The sequence below is a fragment of the Sitodiplosis mosellana genome, unplaced genomic scaffold (genome assembly GCF_009176505.1).
Source record: "Sitodiplosis mosellana isolate CC-2019 unplaced genomic scaffold, AAFC_SMos_1.0 Smas_scaffold_5, whole genome shotgun sequence".
In the NCBI taxonomy this organism is placed as follows: Eukaryota; Metazoa; Arthropoda; class Insecta; order Diptera; family Cecidomyiidae; genus Sitodiplosis; species Sitodiplosis mosellana.
The window spans coordinates 766,771-791,397 of NW_022595248.1; the positions used below are offsets into that span (position 1 = coordinate 766,771).

The 24,627-nt window shown below is 37.0% G+C and overlaps 3 protein-coding genes across 7 annotated transcripts in view; 2 read left to right on the top strand and 1 right to left on the bottom strand.

Moving 5' to 3' along the window:
- LOC129567191 (uncharacterized) overlaps window positions 1–13,311 on the top strand; it is a 36,610-nt gene extending 23,299 nt beyond the window's left edge. For 3 of the 5 annotated variants that reach the window (XM_055443851.1, XM_055443853.1, XM_055443850.1), the window contains exons 2-3: window positions 8,336–8,559; window positions 10,528–13,311. In XM_055443851.1, the coding sequence (XP_055299826.1) occupies window positions 8,336–8,559; window positions 10,528–11,013 (710 nt within the window). In that variant the 3' untranslated portion in view covers window positions 11,014–13,311. Of the gene's footprint in view, window positions 1–6,234; window positions 6,502–6,525; window positions 6,747–8,335; window positions 8,560–10,527 lie in introns of those variants that run through there. The other 2 variants (XM_055443849.1, XM_055443854.1) reach the window with 2 other exon arrangements.
- Window positions 11,352–14,959, bottom strand: LOC129567192 (cyclin-dependent kinase 2-interacting protein). The gene is made up of 2 exons (XM_055443855.1): window positions 14,825–14,959; window positions 11,352–14,736 (listed from the first exon to the last, which is right to left on the bottom strand). The coding sequence occupies exons 1-2, from the start codon at window positions 14,880–14,882 to the stop codon at window positions 14,126–14,128; spliced, it is 669 nt and encodes a 222-aa protein (XP_055299830.1). The 5' UTR covers window positions 14,883–14,959; the 3' UTR covers window positions 11,352–14,125.
- Window positions 14,960–22,277: 7,318 nt separating this feature from the next.
- LOC129566802 (roundabout homolog 2) overlaps window positions 22,278–24,627 on the top strand; it is a 50,459-nt gene continuing 48,109 nt past the window's right edge. Inside the window, exon 1 of the mRNA XM_055443030.1 lies at window positions 22,278–23,472. Within this exon, the coding sequence (XP_055299005.1) occupies window positions 23,415–23,472 (58 nt within the window). The 5' untranslated portion in view covers window positions 22,278–23,414. The remainder of the gene's footprint in view (window positions 23,473–24,627) is intronic.

Genomic DNA, 24,627 nt, shown 5'->3' on the forward strand with positions numbered 1-24,627 from the left:
TGTGCGCCGTGTTACAAAGTCAGACCTTATCAGCTTATTGTATTTTCTTCGTACAAAAGAACCAAATAAACAACAACGTCGTCATCATCATCGGCGGAGAAACAAAAGAAGCAACAAAAAAACCCTGACTATCGGTTCTTTTTTTCCCTAGAATGTTATTTTCGCCTTCTCTGTGGCACGGGTTTCGTCATGCAAACAAATCGCTTATGACATATATATTGATGTTAATATCGCAAAGTTGGCGAACCTTTTGATTTCAATATTGATGTTTTTTATTATTTTTTTATTATGTGATTGCGATTGCAACATTGAATAGTTCAACTGTTCATTTCCGATAACGGTCTTTGACTCATGCACATACAAAAACCGAAATGAACTGACATTCATGCGTTGCCATTTGTTTTTTTCTGCTTCTTAAATTGTGATCGCGATCATCGTTCTGCCCACGAATGCATCGCTGCTCATGCGATGCAAACATCGGTATTTAGGAGATGGAGATGCAACGGAATAGAACATTTACCGTAGGCTATAACAAAGCTAACCTATTCTTGGTTTTTACAAGAAAAACAATTCTTTTGAGCGCGCGCGAGCGCATTTGATAATGACAATCACGATAAATGCCTAGGACAGTGATAACACTCACCATATGCTCAGTGCTACTGTTGCATGAAGTTGAAAGATTGTGCGTGAGCGGTAGATAATAAGCGGCTATATAGGCCTTTAGATATATACACACACTCATTTGAAACAATCCGTGTCACACAAAAGAATTAAAGGAATTCTTGGAATAACCCAGCAAATTCAAACTGTTATTTTCTTTCGTCTTCCACTTCGTATTTGTTTTGCCGCTATAAACAGAGAGAAAAACGAACGCTCGCGAGACAAGAAAAGAAAAAAAAACATGCAAAACAAATGAAAGGCAAAATTTTGTAAACAATGTTCGCGTCATCATTCGTGGTTCATGTTAGCGTTGATTTGATTGAGTGTGGGCGCACACAAAGCGTTGACTTTAAGACATCGGATCAGTGTGTGAGCGCGCGCGATTGTTAAAGCAATTGAAATGTTTTGAAACATACATGAAATCGAAATTAGTCGCTATGTACATAAGAATTTGGATTTCACTCTCTCACTCGCTCGCTCGCTCGCACGCGCACGAGCACAATTCAACCGCGCGGTTTGAACTCGATCAAATGTAAACAATGTTTGAACTGAGACAGACAGAGCGAGTGAGAAAACGCAATGCGCTTTGCTAAGTGCTAACAAAGGTAAACCAAAGTCCGACACACGTTTGCACATTTTCAAGGAACCCAAAACGGTTGGTTCCGTCATCCAAACTCGGTTTTGCCATTTTCAGCACAACCGAAACACACACACACACACTGCATAACAAATCTAATGAATCATTTCTTATTTGCGAGTATGTTGTTTTTTGCGTTGCTAGTCGCTGTCTCGCTGTCTCATTGTCTTGAGAGCCGTATGCAATTGATGGCTGAATCAAATACGTGCCACCAACACTAACAGTTGCGCTAATTGCCGTACAATTCAATTCAGTTGTAAATTTTATACGTACTTTTATTCCAAAGATAGAGCAAAAAAAAGTCACATGTAAGGGAAAATGATAATTTTTTTTTTTTTGACGTGAGCAACCGTTTATCGTAACTCTACTACGATGTTGTTGAATTCGAAGCGGAAAAAAAATCGAAAAGAAAACAAAAAATGAATGCAAGATGCAATTTTGCGAATTATTTTATTTTTTCTTCTCTCTGTACAAATGTGAAAATGCCAACAACAATCGAACCATTATTCAATTCAAATCCGTAAAATTGTTTTCAAATCATATACATTGCAACGGGCTGACATTATGAAAGAAAATCGTATCGAGCAACCATGTTTTCTTCATTTTTTTTTCCGTGTTCGATGTGAGTTGAAATTTAAAAGAAAGAAAACGGTATCTCTTCAAATGACTTGCTTAAGCACACAGTAACAATAAGCTGGTTTTTATGCCCATCCAGCCAAAATATCCAGAGCGATCGAGGTTTTTTTTTCGGTAATGTTTCATTTCTCTCTCTTTCTTCCATTGTAAAGCAAAAGGTTTCGACGGAAATGTCAAAGTCAGAGTTCAATTTATGAAATTGTCATCGAAAACGGTTTATTTTTATTCACCAATTTCTTTTTATGTTGATGTTCATGTTTTGTTTGTTGTTTGAGTTGAACCAACTCATTAACGTTGACGGGTCAAAGAAAGACACACACACACACACGAAATAAAGAAAAATGAAACTTTTCAAAATCTATTAGCGGCATAGTTGTGACGATTTATTTCGACAGCCAAAATCCGTGCGCTGAGATATATTGTTCGTTAAAATGGCTATGTGAATGAGTTCGCCAAGTGATTTGTTCATGTGACGGGCTATTGTGTGTTGGTGCCGTTGGCAATTTTTCGAGTATCAATCCAGGTTGCGATTTGAATTCTCTATCGCACGCGTTCGCTCTTTCAATTTAAATTATACAAAAAGGAACGGATCATATTTCATGTTCCACAACGAGCGAATGTTCATATTCAAAGCATTTTTTGTGCTAGCAAAATCACGTACCATGCTCGCCGATCTCTCTCACATTTACCTTTCTTCTTGATTCTATTTTTTTTCACTCACTCGCTCGTTCACTCTCTTGCCTGCTTATTTGCTGTCCCACATGAAAATAGAACATGTTTCAGCACGCACATTTATTTTAAATTTATGAGCCACCACCATCTCAGAGTAGTGCATTTGCTACTTGCGTTGATTTGAAAATAAATTAAAGGCTGACATGTTTTTTCTCGCGTTTCGATCGCTCCATTTCACTCGTGCTCGTTGTTTAGCAGCAGCAGCAGCAGCAGCAGCAGCAGCAGCAGCAGCAGCAGCAGCAGCTCACTTTTATGATTTGTCGATGATAGTTGAATTATTATTATGAATGGGCGAATAAATACCGTTTTGCAATAATTCTTTTGTGTACATTGTTTGGCTCCATTCTTTTTTTTTTTTCATTCTCTCCAACACCAAAGGAAAAAGCGAACAATTGGCATTCTGAGCCAATCATTTTATGAAACAATCAACCGTAATGAAAAGAAGTTAAAAAGAAAAAAATTCGAATTCAATTGGCCGAGCATTGATCGGTTGGTTTGGTGAGCGTGGCACGGCGCATCGATGAACTGACACGAATAAACGACCACTTCAAGATTTTGAATTGGCTATCAATCCGAGTGCCGTGAACGGACGTCTATTTTTACTGCAGTGAACTATTTATTTCATTGGACAATAGGTTAGCAGCCCATTTAATGTGTTAACCTTTTGAACTTGTGTGATCTTTGGGTGGTTTTATTAATTTTACAAGCCAAAGAAACGAAACGGAACGAACAACGGGAAGGAGTTGTCGAAAAATGTCATCGACTGGCCATGGCGTCGAGTAATGTTTGGCCAATTGTTCATGCACTTGCATTCAGCTAGCGAACATATTGACCATGGTCGATGTGGTGAATTCATTTCCGTTGTTTTTATTCCATGCGCTTGCACATTGTGAAGAGAAAGCATGTGGAAAAAAGACAATGACAAGCCACGAATGTCTGGACGCGGATGAACGAAGCAGAATGAAAGAAAGAAGAATCGAAAATTGATGAGTCCATTGTTTTGCGACACGGTTCATAATTAAAGCCACGGCACGGGTCAGTTCTATTTGCTTTTCATCCAGTTCTTCCGCTGATCATTCATGAATGTTGTGAGATCGTCCGGTGTACTGGAGTGACTCCAACCACTGGACAGACTTCAGTGACAGGACTGACTGTTACTTTTACAACAGAGACTGAAAAGCACTTCTCTTTGACGTCTTTTCCACGCGTACAATGTGCAACGCGCAAAAGCAAATACCAGCCACAAAATGATGAGATTAATTCAAGTACAAGTTCGTAACAGTGGTCGGTCACACACCACATGCCAACTTCTTTCTTCACATGCAAAACCGGTAATGCAAAACACGAACAGTAACCAATGAGAAAACCTTATGCAGTCAAAAGTGGTCGAGTCAGATGAAAGGAGATAGAGAAAAACATCGTATCATTGTTAAAATGCACATAAATTTTTATGTTTTGTCAATTTTAATGGCAAAAAAAAAAATGAAATTTAATTGATTATCGCATGCAAAAAGAATATTTCATGAGTACGATAAATGTTACGAGTAGAATACGGAAGCATGTATTTTCATAAAACACAGACACGCCGTGTGCTGTGTTGCTCACAAAGCACCGCGTAATCACGGCAGCTTTTGTTGTTGCCGTTGAACGATTGTTATGAGTGAGACGTGCGTGCGCGCGATCGTTACTTGCTTACCATATTTAAAAGCGTATTTAATCGCCATGTAGTGTGTTGTTTGTCTTCGTCGTTTCAATTTTCTGTTTCCTTCTTTTTTCTCTCTCTCCATTTTGAATACACACACATTCAGCATATGAAGTGCGACGTGCGTGTTTTTTCTCACCGTGCCATTCGCTCTCTTTCTCTCTCTCAATTCCACATACCGAATATTGATGTGATATCATATGTTTTAGCATTTTAGTCTAACCTTGATTTTGTAATGAATTATTTGCTTTTGCCGTTGGCTTTGTTGTTGTTATTGTTGCTGACGACGTCGTTGTTTTTGGTGCTTAGGTGATTTTCGTTATTCGATCGCATCGAATTAAACATCTTTAGTCTAGGCAAACACATATTTATGGCATTGTTTTGAGATACTTTACGGAAGATTTACCGACGCACTGATCCAAACAAAATGGAAAAAAAAAACAAAACAAATGCAAAATATTGCTAACGAATCTCATTACATCGGAGGTTGAAACCTTACCTGATCAACAGGAAGTTTAGTAATAGTCATGCATAATTGAAAATTATATTTCTATAAAAAAAAAATTCATATTCATCTTCTGATTTGCTATATCACATGCGTAGACACGGCTTAGGTGATGGCAAATTAAATTTTACTCTATAAATAGACGACTCAGCCATATGTCCGAGCCGAATTAACCGCTTTTTTCTACTCAAATTCAAATCGATTTTTTTTCTCTCGATCTAACTAATTCTCCAGCTAGACGATTTATTTTTTCTAATCATGGTTTATTTCTTTGATCTAACCAATTTTTTATATAATTCAGAAGACTATGATCTCTTTTTTCGAAGCATTTTTTTCCCACTCTTTGAGTTTCTTCACCTGAGGCAATTTTTTTGTTCAAGATTGATTCTATAAATTGCTTTTTTTCTATCATCACGGTTTTTTCTTTCACAATCAATGTGATTAAAACGCTATAATTGGTATCGAATCAAGACTTTTTGCATCATGTACAAATGCCTTGACTCATCTTTTAAAATTGTGTCTACGAACGGCCGTAGCTTTTGGCTCAATAATTTCATATATAATCAAATTAACCTCGTGGCGGATAAGCGATAGTTTTTTTTCGATGATATCCATGACTCTATGGCGATAAGAGAAACAAACACATGTGATTTACATTCAGTTTTGGTAGATGTGAATTCACATCACGTTAGGTATAAAATTTGGGTAGTGAACAATGGCAAAGGCAATTCTATATCGAATATGGAAATGGATTTTGTGGCTAATGGTATCATTTTAAGTAATTGTTGTTTGTGTTTTGGTTTCATTTTGGTGTGAACTATCAAATAAATATCAACACACGCATTTTTCGATAGATTTTCGAACAACCATCGTATGGGTAATTTTGATCAAATCATGTGGCATAGTATTGTGTGTAGCAATAACCCAAAACTGTTGTCTCAATGTCACTAACACTGTTCAGACCGATTTTTAACATTAAAAAAAAATCATTTTCATATGAGCATTCGAAAGTGTTCATAGCAGCCAGCCAAAATGGTCTGTTGAACCTAAAACGAAACAAAAACCACTTGATGGCTACCTGATCCATTTTTTAGATGAAGTCTCCACACTTCACAATAAAAAAAAGCCAAACCAAAGACTGGCTGCGTTTTGTGTGTGTACCGTATTCGCTTGTCATTGAATTAAGTTCATTGTGAATAACATTAACGCATTAAATTCCACCAAAAATTCCAGTAGTTAAATCGCATCTTAATAAATTAATTAGCGTATGTGTCTTACTTTTGCTATCAGATCATTGTTTTGAATATCTCTCACTATACTGATCTTGATTTGTTTTTTCCTCCTTTGTTTCTCTTTTTAAAGAATGCTAGTAACATTTTTCACGTGAAAAGACCAATTAATCTCACTGACACACACCCCGTTTACACATTAAGACACAAACAGAAAATTGTTTTGCATCTCAGAAAAAAAAAACAAAGTCCAAAGACACAAACAAACACATACTCAAACACATTTACACTCAGTGTCAGAAATAAAAGACAAATAAAATAGCGAAAATGGAAGCACCGACATACGTGTCGCGTAGAGTATCAATGGACACATTCCATCGGAATTTTTACCAATCGGATGGTAAGTTAAACTAACAAATATGCACACACACTGTGATTGTTTTGTATAACATTGTCGTTGTTGTTGTTGTTGTTATTGTGGTTGAATGCACCTGGTGAAATCGAGAGCACACACTCGACGCGCGCTGTGATAGTGGGTGTAACAAAAGAGAAACTGTTTTGAACACACACGTTGACAAAAAAGCAAACAGAACCTTCGAGGCAACGAGAGATAGATAACACATTGGAAACTATTCCGTTGTAACGGTACTTGATTTTAGTGTTGCACGTGTGGTGATCATGTGATTCTTTAATGTAAAATGGCTTGATAAGAAAATGCTTTTTTATCTCATTGCTTTGCTTTGCTTTGCTTTTCTCTCTTTCTCTGTCTCTTTCACTGCATGCGGCATGGTGGGCTCCCTCACACAATTAGCCTATTACTCTTTAGTGTTAAATATAAATCAATGGTTTAATTTACGTCTGAAATTAGATTAAGATTGTAACACGCCTCATACAACGTCGACATCTGAATCGAAAACACTTAAAACGCTGCGCATTAAGACAAAACTGGTTCGGATGACATTGCTTTGAGCATTGGACCTAATCTAACCAATGCTTGAACGATTTTCAAAATCGATAACGATTTCTTTGATCATATTCGCATATTGATTTGTGTTGATTTGTTTTTTTTTGTTCAATACTGAACAAATTTCTTGATGACATTGAATTTTCGAGCTGAATATTTTTTCCGTACATTGTGATTTCCATTCCAAATCTGTATTTTGTTAAGTGTTAAGCAATCGAATGCGTCGTGTCGCATCGCACATTGACACTCAATAGATGGAGCGAGACAAAAAGAGGTTTCTCGAGTTTAAATACTAACAACTTTTTTTTGCCGATTTGCATACGGTAAATGGACCGCTACAACGGAAGTTTACCTAAAAGTTGTTGTTTTTTTGAGTAAATAGACATCGTATTTTCCGAAAAAGCAAACATGATTCGACTCAAACCACATGTGAAAGCCAGACTCTCCGCAAACTGATTAGATTGGTTATTCACGAAACGGGAAAAAAAACGATCGTCTGTTCTTTGAATCGAACCGAAAACGGAAAGAAAATCGACTATTCGTGAAGACAATTGTTTGGTTGTAGGATCTACCGTGTGTAGACCTTCTGTATACCGTTAAACAAACTTTATACGAGAGTAAATTGGTGAATCATTGTTAAATTACGTTACACTTCTATTGTACTGCGATTAGTGCTGAATACGTAAGCAGTTTTAACGCTTCACGTTTGATACATTGACACTTTTGAGTCATTGCTGCCAACGAACGATGTGAAGTGTTACTGTTTACTTTGTAATTTGTGCCCACCACATTTTCAAAGCGAGTTCTTAATCAATTTCACAATCTATCAATTTATAGTCGTTTTCATGATGTGTCGTTTGAATCATTTTAGCACTCTGCTTAAATCATGCGCTTGCAGGCATAAAAGTTTGCTTACGAACTGGATTCAAGAATAAAACGCCAATTAACCTTCGATAAAATTTCACTATATATAGTGAAAAACAAGGAACATGCAATAACATGATACAAATGTCAATGAATTCCGCGTAGCCTTTTAAATGGAACTGAAACGGAACTCACTGAACAAGAGAGAATCACGTGAAATTCTCAACGGAACTCAAGTTTGCAACTGATATTATTTCCGTTGTAATGACCATTAGATTTAAATTATAAACTCACTAGTGAACTCTTTCTCCTTCTCTCTCTGCTTTACTTTGTACGATTAATTAATTTTTTTTTTTTCCTGAATTTGCATTTCTCATTTGCATTTTTTACTTTTCACTTTGTTTAGTAATGACACCGGAGGAAGCGCAACGTACACAAAAACCATATCGATATGGTATGATTCTGCTGTGCTTTGGGGCGCTCATCAATTGGATTGGTTTGGCTGAAAACTATACAGATCCGTTTCGTTACGCTGGCGTGGCTTGCATCATTGGCGGTGCATTTTTAATTTGTACAGCGATGTGCTGTTGGCTTCATGTACCAAATCGTAGTGCCGTTGGTGTGTCTGAGGTAATTATTATTATTTATTCGTGTACATTTTACGGTCATTCACTATTTAACACAAACACACACACACACACACATACGCCCGACCACGCGGCTTGAACAATGAATGAATGAACCAAAAACCGTTTCACATAAGCGCTAATGTTTATTTGCCATGCAAATCAAATGGAAAAAAAAACTCGAAACAGTAACAAACACCGAATCGACCAACCATATTGACAGAGACATTTGCTGAACAGAAAAAAAGAGAGTCAATTTTGAATGTGTGCATTGAAATTTATAGGAACAACTTTCAACAAGATCCGTTTAATCGTATATTTTCTGGTTGAAATGCGGTTTTACAACGACACATATATGAAATGAAATGAACCGGCTATTGAACATGAACATTGAACGAATTGACGTTGTTTTATCGTAATTAAACTATACAAATGCACCGTTTGATACACAAAATTACTTGATTAAAAAAAAATAATTTTTTTACCACTTTCATTGCATTAATTGCACTTTCAATTACACATTTTAATAACATTTTATTGAAGCATAAATAGTACACACTCACATTTATTTCCCGCTTTTTTACGACTGATTGAACGAATCAAGTTGAAATTTGGGCTTTTAAATAATCCACTATTTATGAATGCAAATGGATTATCCGATTTTAATGCCATTTTTTGTGTAAATTTTGACTGACATTTTCATGATTTCAAGCCTAAAATTCGCTCTTTTGCGTCAACAGTTCTCTTGTTTTGAACAGAAATTCGATTTTTTCCTTGGAATTCAAATATATTATTCTGTCTCCAATCGGAGACAATTGGTATTGATACATTCAGTTCAAAAAGTCTCATTCAATAGGACTTTCCAATAGAATCCAATTGGATGATTGACGGTTAAAAGATTTTATTACGTAGTTTGAAGAATTTGAATAATGAATTTAAGAGGATTGAGTTGATAACCGAAAATAGTTTACTTCAAACAATTCTGCTTTATTCTTCGATCCATCTGTGAAGTGCGGATTGAATTTCCAATGTCACAGAAAATTGATCTCAAAGAGACATCCGTTGAAAAACCCAGTGAAATTTGAATTTCGATTTCATGCCAAAAACGCCGATTTATTCAAACGCCAATGCGTTCGATTGTCTCGACAACTGATTAAACAAAGAGTCTGCTGATCTGTTAAAAACAGCTTAATCGACTTGGATAATTATCAGGCATTTGATCTGTATACGACTGTACAGTATACGTATCGGTTATTTTTGCACATTCAAAATTGCATGTCAATCGAGGGAAATTTCAAAACAGATCATCGGCAATAAATCGTCTACTCAAACATTGGTTTTCCCAGCTCTAAACAAAGTCTCGACTCGCTGAGACACACAAATTCAAATAAACATCAAGAGCTTCGTTTACAATGAACGCTTCGCACTTTCGTATCAATTTCGATGATCTCATTGGTTGCGTTTCGATAGTGATGACTAACATCTTGCTTTCGCCGAAAAAAAAAAATAAACTGATCACTGTGAATTCGAGGAACGATGTGGGCAGCAAATTATTGGCCTCGTTTGCCAAATCTAATGTTTGGTTGAATTTCTACTGAAAATAAAAAATTCAACGTAAACAGAATGAATGTCATGATATAAGACAGCTATCATCAGTCAATGACCAGCTTGATATAAAATGATTGGAAAGTCGAGATCGCAATTTGCCAAACGAATTTCAATCTGAGTTGAATTGAACGAGATCAAAATGTGCGCACAATTTGAATAATGTCGTTGTTCAACCGCTAATTAGGTGATTGATTGCTTGTTTGTCTCATTTGATGGAAATCAATTAATCTTAGGCGTGATTGGAGAAATGGTTCATTTTTTCTATTCAACCGTAGTATGAATCAAAATAAGCGTTATCTCCAATATGTGTGGCCGTTTCATTAATTTTATGGTGTTTTATTCATTTCGTTTTTTTTTATTACAGACCGACGATAATGATGCCATCCACGTGATATCGGTGGCTGATCCGCCGACCGTTGAAAAGCCACCCGAGTACGATTCAGTTGTGATATTGGAGCCACCGTGTTACGACGATGCCATTAAATTGAATCCAGCCAATTTACTGCAAACCAAATATTACCAAGATGTGTCATTGCCAAATTACGCCGATTTGGAGATTAGCCGAAACATCAACGCAACAACGACCAGCAGCAGTAACGATTCTGTTGCTAACATCAGCCCAGATCCGGGCATTAGCCAACCAAATGGTGTGATTACAACGAGAAATGGCACAGCGAATAGTAGTAGTAATAGCATAAGTCAAACAAATGAAAATGTATCAAATAGCTGTAGCCCATCAACAGTCATCACAATTGAGCAAACAGCATCGGATTTAGCGAATGAGCATAGTATTACGCGAAAATCGAGCGATTGCGATAGCGTAGCAAGTGAATCAAGTGTACTGAGCTAGGTGTTTGGTGCAAAAGTTAGAAATGTCTCCTAGTTTTTGCTGTATTCAATTGGAGTTAGCAAATTAATGCGATGTTCGGTTTTGCAGCAAAATTGTTGTCATCACGATTCAAAATCCATTGGGTCTTCCGAACGCCAACTCATTCAGCAAAACGCTCAATTAACCAAACTCTTTGTATCGAACGTTTTGCCTCTTCCAAACCGAAAGAAAAAAAACGTTCACAAGTCTAGCTAAGAAATAAGAATGAAGTTGTGCTCTCTGGTCACGCTTCCAATTTCAATTACAACTACTCACCGGTATACGAAATCATTTCTCGAAAAGTCTGATCAATTTTGAGATTATTCGTTTGTAAGGCAAAAAAAAACGATGTTAGTATTCAGCTAGGTATTCAGTGTTTGTAAGTCGATTAACGTCAATGGTTATAATGAAAAAACAAAAATTTGACGAGAACAAAAAACTCATGAGCTGTATTTAAATTTGGAAGAGAATTTAATTTTTTTTGTTTTGTGTATTGGCGTTCCATGTGAAATCATTCACATTATTTCACTCCAAATTGACGGTCATTTTCAATGCCATTGTTTTGTGTGACCAAAACCGTATTAAGAATATAATGAGTAACTGTAGCCGCCACCGCACAACGTTTACATGTGATGATTGTGAAATTCAAAAACGAAAAAAAACGAAAAAAAACGAAAAAAAAATCATGCAGCAGTCGAAATTCTAAAATCGACCATTTTTTCGTGCGTAAAATTTTAATTTTTTCATTTATGTGTTTACTCAATATTTTTGTGTTAATTCTAGTCGTAAACAATACTTAATGAAAACTATTTGCGCACAACGTCCTCTTGTGTGTGTGTGTGCTGAAAACGGCTGCATTGGACAGCCACATGATGAGTTTATGAGTTTATCGACACCTCGCCCCCATGCTACTTTATTTCGTACATTAAGACGCTTTGTACATTTCAAATCGTCGCCAAATTTTTGGCAATCAGAGCCTGACCAGAAGAATTTCGTATAAGAATTTGTTTGTTCGGACGTTCGCTGTGTGTCGATGAATACGTGTGTGGACACAAGAAAGTGTAGAGAAAATGCTATGCACGGTCAATAGTCAAGTGTGTGATGGTTGTGTTTGCATTCGGGTATTTGCGCGATTTTTGAAACGTGGCAAACAACCGTTGTCTGACATTCTTTTTACGGCATCTGCTCATGTGTCCCATTAAATCCCATGCTTTCCAATTTTTTTTTCTTCCGAAAACAGTTTCATTTAATGTTTAGTTCAATTTTTGATTTTTCTTTCGACGAATTTCAATTCAAATTATAAAAATTATTTTAAAATGCTTTCGTTTTTTCCCGTGTAGAACCGAAATTTAGTATTTAAATCAAAAATGTTCAAAAATAACGACAAATGCGAAGTAGTTCAAAATTCAGCGAAAAGGTTTTCATGCAAATGAGCAATTTTCTAATATTATTCAACGATATTTTACTTTTTTTTTTCTTCGAAATTCAATGGCATTCATTTTCTCACATTGTGGAAGCACATAAAATCGACGATAATACCACGAACTGCATAAAATTGTTGCGAAAGACATGGAACAACAAATCAGCGATTACGCTTGAAAAACACAAACCGAGAAAAATAAATCCGTCGCCCAATAAACCATCGAGAAAGTAAAAGAGCTCGGTGCTCTGCTAACTCGCCAATCTCTTGGCAATCATAATAATCAATTACACGCTGAACTGCACATCACACAAAATTGCGCTCAATTCACAAGAACAGATTCACTTTCTGTGCGCGCCGATCGTGAGTCGTGCCAGCGCTTGCGCTCGCTCGCTTTTCTTTATAAATTTGTGATTTTTTGTTTTCTCAATCACACAAGTCATGCTATTGTCACAAGTTTCGAGCTACTATTTCGTTGAGTTTTTTTCTCTCTTCATTCAATTCAATTAGATTTAATGAGATTGAAAGGCAAACTGTTGCACGCAACGTGTGTTACGTATATAAAAAAAGAAACATTGTAAAAATAGAGAAAAAGACACACACAACAATGAGATGAAAAGCAAGCAGCAGCAACACAAATACATGTATTTATATTAGTCATTAAATAGTTAGACGAGAATTTAATGAATGAAGAGAAAAAGAGATACAGATAAAATAGTGTAAGTGAGAGAACCAAAATTCGAAGAATGAATGTTTGTGCCAAATTGTGATAAATTTATTAGGTTAAGTATAAAATTAGACTGTAACAATATTTACGGACGAGAGAAAACAATCTAATAAAATTTAAAAAAAAAGCTATATTTGTGTATTTGATAACAAGAAAAATCCTGAAATAAATGAATGAAATGAAAAAACTACAAACTTTACAGCCAATTAAGTTTTGTTCGTAAATTTCTCTTAAAAAGGCACGCTTCCGTGGGCACAATTTGAACTCGCCGATGACCCTAGTGCGCGCCGAAGCGCGCGTGCGTAAACCAATTCAAAAATATGAGCGAGCGTTCTATTGACAAAATGCCATCGCCACTATACACGATCAATTCGAATCAATTAGACCTAGCGCATAATTGCTCTATGGCACTTCTTTTTTGACTTTACATGCTAGAGCGGCCCACGGATTTCACCACATCAAACCAAAACCAACTAAAACGTTGACAGCTGCGAACAAGTTTAGAACTGCTTTTTCAACTACAATATTTATTATTCAAATCATTCCCGCCCGATCAACCGTCCAACCAACCGATTCGTATTTATCGTGTTCGGAGTTCGTCGCACAAATCGAAATTAATTGTCTATCGCTTTGCTATGCGTCCCGTCCCGTCCCGTCCCGTTCAACATCCAATCAATACTGACTCCCGGCAACGAGTCGCAGTCAGTGGCAGAAGGCATACGATTCAATTAAAGCCTACAGACGTCAATTGATGATGCAAATTGATTGCATACAAGCCAAAGAACAAAAATCATGAACTAAATTATATAAGATTTCCAACAGATCGTTGAATATTCAATGTCAATTATGGAACAAGTGCAAAAGACTAGTAGTTTTTTTGTGTTCTGTGTCGTTTGGATTTTATTAATTTATTCAAATCGAATAACGATTAAAATGTAATTATTCACTCATGTTTTGTCGTCAAGTTCAATATCAGCTTCGGTGATTAGTGCTTTGACAAGAATTTCCACACTAGAATCGACATGCGTTTGATATTCCCATACGGCTAAATGCATCGCCAATTCATCGTCGTTGCGTGAGTGGGCGACATTTTCCATCACTTTTACTTTCATTTCGTACTCCTTTTCGTATGCATCACAAATTCGATCGATAGCGTCTTGCAGCGTTGAGCAATTCCATGTGTGAAACACCAACGGACTGTCGACGAACACATTCGTTGAACCGAGTTTGATGAACGAGACTATTTGACGTCGAGATTCATTCGCACTGTTTCGCACATCCTCAAATATCGTCGTAATCACTTGCAATTTATCACAAATCGGCTTCAACTCCGTTGGATACAGTGTTTTGTCGGCGGCATTTGTGTCATTGTCGTTGAATGTTTTGATTGCATTCGATTTACACTTTTCAATCGATCTGCACAATGTACTGCCACGGCGATGTGCTGCATCCCATTTGCGATGATTTTCAACGAGCGTCTTTGCGGTGGCTTTCAATCGTTGGCGAATTCCAATGTTATCACTTTTCATCGATTTTACGTGTGACGGACTGTCGGTGACTGCAACAAATCAACACAATATTGGTTAAGTGGAAAAAAAAGTTCACATTTGGAGAGAGAAAAAAAATAACAAAAATAAAATACTCACATCGAACTGGTGAAAAGGAGCTCGTATTCAGTGCATTTTTTTCTGGTGTGCTGTGCATTTTGTGTTTTTTTTTACGAAATTCAATCGGAGCGATGTGTTTTGCGTGCAATCACAAGCACATTGTTTACAAAAATCATAGGCTCTTGTCAAGAACTGTCACATGCTCTGGTGAGTGCGTTCAATTCGTTTCGCTCGCTTCTACTGAAAGTTCATGCACTTCGGCTATACACCAATAGATGGTGCACACTCTCACTTCAAGCATAATTCATCTGAATTCTCAGTCGTTCGCATACTTTTCGGAGATTTTTGGCTTCATCTGTATCGAATTTCATTTTGAATCGTTTTTTCGCATCAATAATTCAAGTTTTATAGTTGTTTCCATTGCATTGTATCGTGTGAACATCACTCGATAGGTGTAAATCCATGAAATTGATATTTAAGCGGAATCATTTAATCGATTCCATTTTCAGTGCGATTAATTCAATTTTGTATGTGTTTCTATTTGACTGACTCGCACCTAGCTCCATGAAACGGTCGGTGCAAATGGAACAGCAACATCCGTTAAACATACACCGGTCTATATCTTTGCCGTCGCTGTATTCGCGCGTCGATAATTTTCCTTTTAATGTTCACTGACTCACGTAATATGGAAGCTAATTGGATAATCGAATTATGAGCATCAAATTTAAATGAAATGAACTTCGATTTTAGAGCTAATGATATCTTTCACGTGGAAATCATTTTACTACGGCACACTGTGAATTTGGAGCGAATCACATTTTGGCCATTGCGATTTTCAGTGATTTTTTTTAAAAGATTATTGAAATGGTGGTTCACACACTGTCCAGGTTAGTGTTCTTTGCTAAGGGAATATGGACAACCGACTATGCAGAGACGTGGATTGACAATTACATGTTCAGGAGAAGCCATTCATTGCTTGCTTGATGGCTTAATTGAAAACATGAAATCAACTGTCTACTTTTTTGTTTGGCAAGAAAAAGGAAGATTTTTTTCATTCAATATTAATTCCAATGAAACCGAGTTGAAGCCATCGATTGCGCATCAACTAATGAGGATGGATTTGCTTCGCTTTTTAGATTATACATCCCAGAAATTCTTTTATCACAAAATATACACCTGTTATTCATTAAATCTTGAGTGGCATTGCATGTGAAATTGAATAAAAGGATTTTTTCACACAATTTTCCTTTATCAAAGCATCAAGATCTTATGCCATAATCTAGAGCCCATACATTCAGGATATTGGTCCGAATAGAAAGTCTGAAACACCATGGAATTGAAAATTTGATACACCAATAAAAAAAATTGTTAGCAAAAAATGGCTGAGATATTCAATAATGCAATGTAAATAACTTTTTCTATATCATTTTCCAAAACTCATGTTTATCATCTTCAAATCAGCCAACTGAAATTTCGCAGTCGATATAAAAACGTCGAATTTTTTCCGAAGTTCAAAACAAAAACATTCATCGTATTGAGTACGTGAATTAAGAAGTAGAATGAATCATACTACAATAAACAAACCTGAAATAATTATTCGGTAAAACAATGAATTTTCGGCTTCCATAATATCTAGTTCCTCCCTCCGCAATTCATTTGAAATCTCAACCAAATCCAGACAACAATTGTTGCAGCCGCATTTCGCTGCACGTTTGCACACGGGAGCAAGAACCCAGACACTTGTTCGCCAAACGGAAAAGGGTGATAATTTCTAAACACACACTCAAATAAAGGAAAAAAAATCACTGCAAATTGAAAATAAAAAAGATTGGGATAAAAGAATAAGTTTAAAAAAAAAGTCGGCACTTGCCGTTGCAGACAATGATAAACGCAATCGGATAGCGACACGTGACTTGCACGAATCCACTGTGCTTCGGCAATAAGTTGAGATTTTTATTGCATGAGCGGTTTTTTCTCCTCCTTTGTATTGTCGCATTTCAAACAAATTCGAGTAAAAAAAAATCGTCTTTGTAATAGTTCGCATTCCGAATGCGTTGATTGTTTTCACTTCATCAATTTTTTTCGTATTGTGTCATATGAGCAGCTGGTGCCTGGCGCGCGTGCAACAGAGAGGGGTGCCGATAAACCGGTGTAAATCTTAATATACACGCACACAACGACTGAAGATAAAGCGATGGAACACGCGCATTTATTAGACAGACCGAATGAAAATTCGTATTTGGTTTTGTGATTTGCCTGGTTTGAAACACATACACAGAGAAGAATGATTTGTTTGGCCCAGTCAAATCTTTTATCAAAACAAATTATTTGATGTATAACAAGAATGCTAGCATCGATCAAGTTTATTCACCCCGTAGTCGGAATTTTAGCTATTGAGCAATAATCAAAATACGTTGGTAGTTCCATTGAAGCAGAAATCCCTTTTTCGGGATTTCAAGTATTTTCAATCCAAAAATTCCATTCGACGAAACCCGAAAAATAAACAGCAATTGCATTTCGGCTAGTCTTTTGTGTTTGTATAGTTGGAATTTCCAAATGCCGAATTTAATTGTAAACATTTCAATCAATCAAAATTTGGGTGCGCGTGTTTTTACAACGATCGATGCGAATTACATGCTTGAGATCAAATAAACCGTTTGATGGTCGGGTTTTACATTTGGAAATTGGTCAAAACCGAAAAACACGCATTTCTATTGATTTGAAATATTAAAAGATTACTGGTTAACTGGCATATAATGCCGAATTTTCCTGTGTTCGTGTGTGTGTGTGTGTGTAGTGCATGCTGCATGTGTACATTTGTAATAGATTTGGCCATTGGATTTAGCATGTAAACTTATGTTTGTGCTCATTCCGGTCGATTAGTGTTTGAGTGGCGGTGAGGTCATCGGCTATTCAATTCCGCACTATTCATTCGCTCATCCTCTCTGTGTGTCTCCATTTCTCTTGCTCTCCCTTCGCACCGTGCGCTGCGACTAAATCATGTGTTAACCCAAATAATGAGATATGATAAGTACATCGTTAACCAAATTGAGCCGGTGCACGGACAGTTTCAGTTCGATTGGAAAGCCCAGAAAAATAGCCCTCGGACAGCCGTACAAATAACAAAATTCCATGAATTGATTGGGAAATAAATCCATTTGCTATGGTTGATAATTGGTGTGATGTGCGTTGTGTGTCTATGCTCTTTTTTCGCCATGTCTCTCACGCTCATTTGCTCGCTTGCCCGATTTGTCTATGTACCGTCAATTGCGTATTGGCGTTTATAAATGATGCCGTTAATTAATCGTGTTCTACTTGCATATTGTGGCCAGTAACTAGTGTTGTGCTCGGCACTAATCAAAAATCAATAACTGTAACATTGTGTCTGTTTACAATTTATCATTTCATCCATTATGCATGTGATGCTTTCACAAAATCGCCATTATTTGCACGATAATGATCTCTGTCCGTTTGATGCATCGGGAAATGGACACACAGTGTGTGCCACGATAATCCACCTATTCTCGCGTTTTGCCCATTTACACGCGCACACATTCATAATTATACTGAAATAATATTCGCGTGCTTATCAGAGAAAATTAGCTTGCGATTTGTTTCGTCAAATGCACAAAAGAAACACATTGCGTGTGCCAATGCGGTTCCGGAACCTCATTTATCGGCGGTCGATTTGTAATTAATGTTCGGTTATCTAAACATTTCGTTACTACATTCATTACTCAATCGTCGTCTTTTTTTTCTCCCTTATTTTTCCAATTGCATGTTTTGAACTGTTGAAAAGTACCCTTCGGCCTGTTCAAAACAACGGGCTGCTTCACTAACGTGACATGTGGCTTCAAAATACACGTTCATTACTTCCTCAACTCACATTTACACCAAAAGCGCAAGATTTTCAACCGCACTGCACTTGACGTCTCTCTCTCGCTCGCAAACGAAATAAAAATTCATACAAATCCGTCACTCGATTCCAAGCAGTTAATTGAACAAAGTATTTGCGTAGAAGCGTAATTTTTGGTCAGTGGTGTGAAAGAGCGTCGTCGTCGCTATTGTTTCAGCGGCATTAATTGTCGGCACACGCATAAATTTCAATTAGAATAATGAGCGGTCGCATTATAGCGACACACCATCCAGCCAACCGTTAAATATCAATATGTCACTTGAATCTATCACAACCGAAACCACCTCCTTTCGATCGCATTTTCACAGTTCGTCACAAATTCACAGCAATTGATGCTAAAACAGTGTTCAGCTCACAGCAGGCGACGTGATTCATGTGACGTCGTTAACTAGTCCCATGTCGTGATTTAAATTCGTATTTGTCAAAGGGAAACAAAAAAAGAAAAAAATTGCCCGTCATCAAGTTTGAGGTTTTTGTTTTCACCATTGAAGTCTTTCATGATCCATCAACGGAGAAAAAATCCACTTCAAAGTTACGAATTCTTTTCGGTTTTAACTCGCAAAAGTGTTGAATCGCAACACGTACACAATTTTGTGTTGGATATTGTGGTTTGCTTGTTAATTTAGACAAATAAATGATAGATGTTTCAATTAACACGTTGATTTACGAATTCATATGAATTATTATGTTTGGAAGCACGCGTCATTCGACCAGGATTTTTTTCTTTTCGTCGTCGTCATTGTTGTTGTTTTCGGCAAAAGGTTGTGCTGATTGTGTCACCATATGACAATCCATTCCGGTTGGGTTTCACTATCATTAATATGATTATGATGATGTATTACAAATGCAGACTGTTACACGTCGCTCTCATCCATAATAATTCAATTTGATAACAAGAGCCAACGAGTCAACGTATTTTCGGCAGCCTACGACTGTGGAGTGAAAAAATGCTCACTCACATGGCACGGACCAATGACGGAAAAAAATGTGAAACAACCAGGAAAAAAAGCATATAATACTTGTAACGACCTAACGATGTGTGTGTGTACGGCAAGCGAATGAGTTTATGGCAGAAACACCGGTGTGCGTTGTGTGACAGATTGTTTGTGCAGAAAAGAGAGAATGCGGCTGATAACATGATGAGTCGACGAGCGCACATGTGTTTTCGCTTTTCATATATTGATTAGGTGGAAATTCATATTCAAACCGCATATTCATGATTTGCGTTCGCGTCATGTGCACGGGCCATGAGTAGCGGTGGCGAGAGCAACAGAAATCTACCTCCCCCGAAAATCGTAATCACAATTCACAAGCAGCGATATGATATTAATATTCAACGAACCGTCAGACCAACGAATCTCTTTCTATCTTCGTCTCACTCAATCTCCCTCTTGCTCACTCTTATTCGCTTTGAATTGTCTGCAAAAGCGAATATTATGTGCACTGTGTATCAACAAATGGATGTCGGTTTTTCAGTTGCTTAAATTTCGTGTCTATTGTGTGATTTTGTCAAGAGATTGAATGAATTTGCCTTTTTTTCCTTTATCCCGGACTTTTGTTTTGATTACAAATGTTTAATGCGCCGAAATGTTTCTATTATTTTATCATCATCAGCGAAACGGAGAGCCAGCTGCATGTCGACATAAATACACAGCACGATGAAAAGCAAGAGCGTGAATAAATTTTCACGAGTTGTATCGGTGAACCGCCAAACAAGCCGCATAACACGAAACACCAAGAGCGGGCAAAAAGAAAGAGAAACATAAAAATTGGGGCCAAACGAATAATATGTACACCGAACGAAACCGGAGGCGGAAGGGTGGTGATGGGATGAGGGAAAAAAGTTCATTTTCTTTCTTGCGCGAGCACAGGAACCAAAGTGACCATAAATTTATCGTGTTGAATTGTTTTTGTGTTTTAAATTGTTTTTTTTTCTCTGTTTCTGTTTCGTTCGTTCATTTGCTAGGCTAGGCAACTTCCTAGCGAAACTTTTTTATCCAACACCATGTGCCATTGTCCTTACGACAACAACATTTCATTCAACATTCAGCGGCTATTTTTAGCCACGCACGAGAGAAACACACAAAAAAAGAGAAAAAAAATCGTAGCCAGCGAACGGAGAGTGCGAGTTTAAAACTATGGCAGGAAGTGAAAAGAGCAAAAAGTGAATTTACTTTTCATTTGCCTGTTGTTTGCTTAATTTTCACAAAAATAACACACACAATCACGAAAAAAAAACTCCATCGCAGAGACACGCTGGCGAAAAAATTGCACGGTTTAAAAACATCGTCATCAACAACGGAGAGAGCGAAAAGCAATTTTGGAAAATACCGTGCACATCGTTGGAATGTTTGGCAAACGCGATCGAACTAAAGGAATGTTTGAAAGTGAAATTGTGGATTTTTTTCTGCTTGCTTTTCCATGTCTAGTTCACATCGTCTCGGTGTGCATCGCCAAAGTGAAATCGAGTTCCTTGTTTGAGTTCAATAATTGTGTGCACGTTTCCTGCCAATACCGATCACTTTCACTTACACTCTCGCTTTAGCAAAGCCATAAGAATGGCTTTCACCATCCGCAAAACGGCTGCAGACATTCTCGTTCCATAGATTTTGCCGTACATAGCACACGTCACCGTTTGCATTAAGTGAATATCAGTCAGTTGTGAATTTACAGCCAAACATTAATGCATACCAATCGAAAATGGCGCAATCGTCTAGCAGAAAGAATAATCCTCGTGAAATAGCGGCAGCAGCAGCAGCACATTTGCGTTCTAAATGCATCGCATGCTTCAGACAATACCGAGTTGTATTGCATTATTTGAAAATACATACAGGCTTGTATTAAACCAGCTCGCAAACAATTCGATAAATATTCGAAATTCACAGACAAAATGGAACAAAAGCAACACGGTTTAATATGAAGGTTGATTTGGTTTCGATGGCGCCGATTAGCATACAATTTCGTCAAATTGAATTCAGGAAATGAGGTTTTTGTGATTGAGGTGCAAATGCAATGTGCGCGCAAAAAAAAAACGCTCACAAAACAAATATTATACATTCGCGGTCGAAATTGTTTTGTTAACATATAAAAATCTATTACAGCAGGCATTTTACGTGATTATTTTTGTGGTGTACGCAAAATGTATGCACAATTGTGAAAATATCGTGCATTTTTTATTTTCAATTGAGAAAACATTGCCTGAAACGATGCATTTCGCAATTGTAAACAAAAATGCATGTTTATTGTATGATATGGCAGATACCATTCCAGTGGAGCGGTTCGGCAATGTTCGGTTTGATGTGCTTCCAAGGGTGAAAAGCGCGCACAATCCAGTTTTAACGAAGGGGACACAAACACATACTGGAACGTTTTATTAACAGGCTGGAACATGACTTGGCTATGAAAACAAACTGATAACACACGCACTGGAACCGCACTGTTGGAAAACGCACACACAAACACAAATACCAAAACACAGTGGCTTCAAGTGAGTTGGGTTCATTGAATACTAGCAACACACTGGCAATAAACGGAGTGGCGATACACACGGAGCGTAAGCAAGAGGAAGGAAAAAAAACACAGTGGACTGAAACGAGGAAAAGTGCTTTAGATTCAATTTTGAGTGCAGATATGTGTTCCGCTGTGCACGGTATGTGATTCAGTTGAGCCTGGGATAGCGGCAGAAACAGACCTAAACGCATAGCAAAGCTCATTTCGTTTTCGCTTCACATTCAGACGTTCGCCATCGACGAGAGACAATTGATTCGTTTGTTTAAAGTAGGAGTCGCGTTGCCGTTTCCTGCATCAATTTACATTCCATCAGATTTGAAAGTGTTTGAAACGCGCATCGTCGTTCTAATGCGACAGAGACAGCATCGTGAGCATTGCGAATTCTTTGGAGGGTTTTGTGTGTGTGTGTCAAGGAATGATGCCACTTAAGATAAGAAAAAAAAAACCGTCAAGCATCTGAAAAATACCGATAAAAATCATCGGTTTGGGTGAGACTCGTGAATTTCGTTGATTATTTTTAATGGAAAAACAGTGATACACGTTCAAGTTGAACCCTTTGTCGAAATTTCAGAACGTAAAAAATAAGGAGGATTTTCTCTTCGAACAAATAAAGGCATTTGTGAATGGAACTGTGAACTTTAATAAAAGAGAGAAGAACGAATTCAAAGAATAGGATATTTTGTGATGGAATCGAATTGCAAATTGAAGCAAATTTCAAATCGATAATGATTATATAGTTTGGAAAGAAGAAACGAACGACTTTTCTTCCCTTCGACGAAACAGAACAAAAAAAAAATTTGCAACAATAGAAAAAAATATTGGAAAAATTCCGTTTGGCCGATAAAAACCGACTTCCGTCACAAAAGTTGTTATGTTTTTTTCTTAACAAGTGAAAAAGTGCACCATTGAAAAGAAATTATCAAGAGGAAATTTTTCGGTCATGGAAAACTTGCGATTCGTCGCTAAATTGCAAAAAATAAGTGGTTAAAAACGATGTAGTTAGCAAAATTGAACGAGAAAAAGAGAGAAAATAACGGTATTTTTCTTCTTCTTCGTTGGTGTTTGGTTCATGATAGAGAGAAAAAAAAGAAGGGAAAAAAGATATTTTGTATTGTGTGTTCGAATGTGCGGCAGTGAGATTGTGAATTAAGTCTGTGTGGCAGCCAGTCTCCTCGTTGTGTAATAACATAAATTATCATCAATATGGATACAATTGTGGTAATGGTGCTGTTGGCAATCGCTCTCAACCATGGGACACAAGGTATGAGCTTTATTCCATTTTTATTCCTTAGCCGAATGAACACAAGATTACGCCGAGTGTCTGTATACTGAGCGAAAAGAATTATGACAATAAAGAAAGCCCCCTCCGAAAATATTAAGTATCCACTCGAAAAATAATGAATATAATGGAAAGTACCCGATAGAAGAAAGAAAAACGAAAGGAAAAAGTTGAAATCACGAAAACACTTCGTTGAATTGTTTTTCTTAGAAATTTGTGTGTTCGAAAAGGGAATTTTTGGCCGGTGAAAAACGGCAGTTTTCAAAGTGCATTTCTGTAGCGACACAAAAACCTGTGCGCTCTATATGAAGATTCAAAGCTGTGAAGAAGATTCAACGTCACAGATAAAGAATCGCCGTGTATCGCAAGAGAAAATGTGAATAAGACCATTTTCTGCAGTTTATTACTATTATTGTTATTTTTATAAGGATTTTTACTGTTATTATTTCCCTTTTTTACTACATTCAATAAGGAAATATTATATCTGCAATATGAAACTGAACGAAATGTTGTTGTCGCTCGGTTTTCCTTTCCGTTTTTCATCTAAACAACTGTCTGTGTGTGTGCATGTGTTCGTGTGATCGGTGTGCAAAAGTGTGAGAATTGCATGAAAATGAACCGGAATAAAAATAAGAAATAAAATTATGTGAAACACTCAAATGCTGAGGTAGCAGAAAAAGAAAATTTCCTTCATTTCCGTATTGCCGTTTACTTCGTATTTTATTGGTTTTACCGCTCTAAGCCCCAATTCTCTTGCCGTCTCTTTCTTTCCATATCGTTTTCTCGCTCTCTTCCGAACTCGCAATTCAAAGACAGCAATGGCAAAAATGATGCAATAAAATTGAATCTGTTTCACTATCTCAAGTACATCGGAAAATAAATGCAAATGTCAATGGCAAACATTTTTTATCCCAGATAAATACAGCTATACACCGTGCTCAAATATGGATGTGATGCATTCGGGGAAAATTCAATTCGATGTCGATATTTAGACAGAGAGAACAACAAAACAATAAAACGGTAAAAGGCACACTACATTTGTCGGTGTATCGTCAAAACACGGTAAAATTGAAAGAAGAGAAAGTGCAGAACAACAAAATGGAGAAAAAACAACAGCAACGAAGAAAAATCATTGCC

What these genes read in the sequence shown, in the direction of transcription:
- LOC129567192 (XM_055443855.1), bottom strand. Translation starts at nt 14,882, where the DNA reads ATGCACAGCACACCAGAAAAAAATGCACTGAATACGAGCTCCTTTTCA. An exon ending in CTCCTTTTCACCAGTTCGAT is followed by an intron (nt 14,737 to 14,824) that starts GTGAGTATTTTA and finishes GATTTGTTGCAG; the next exon opens with TCACCGACAGTCCGTCACAC.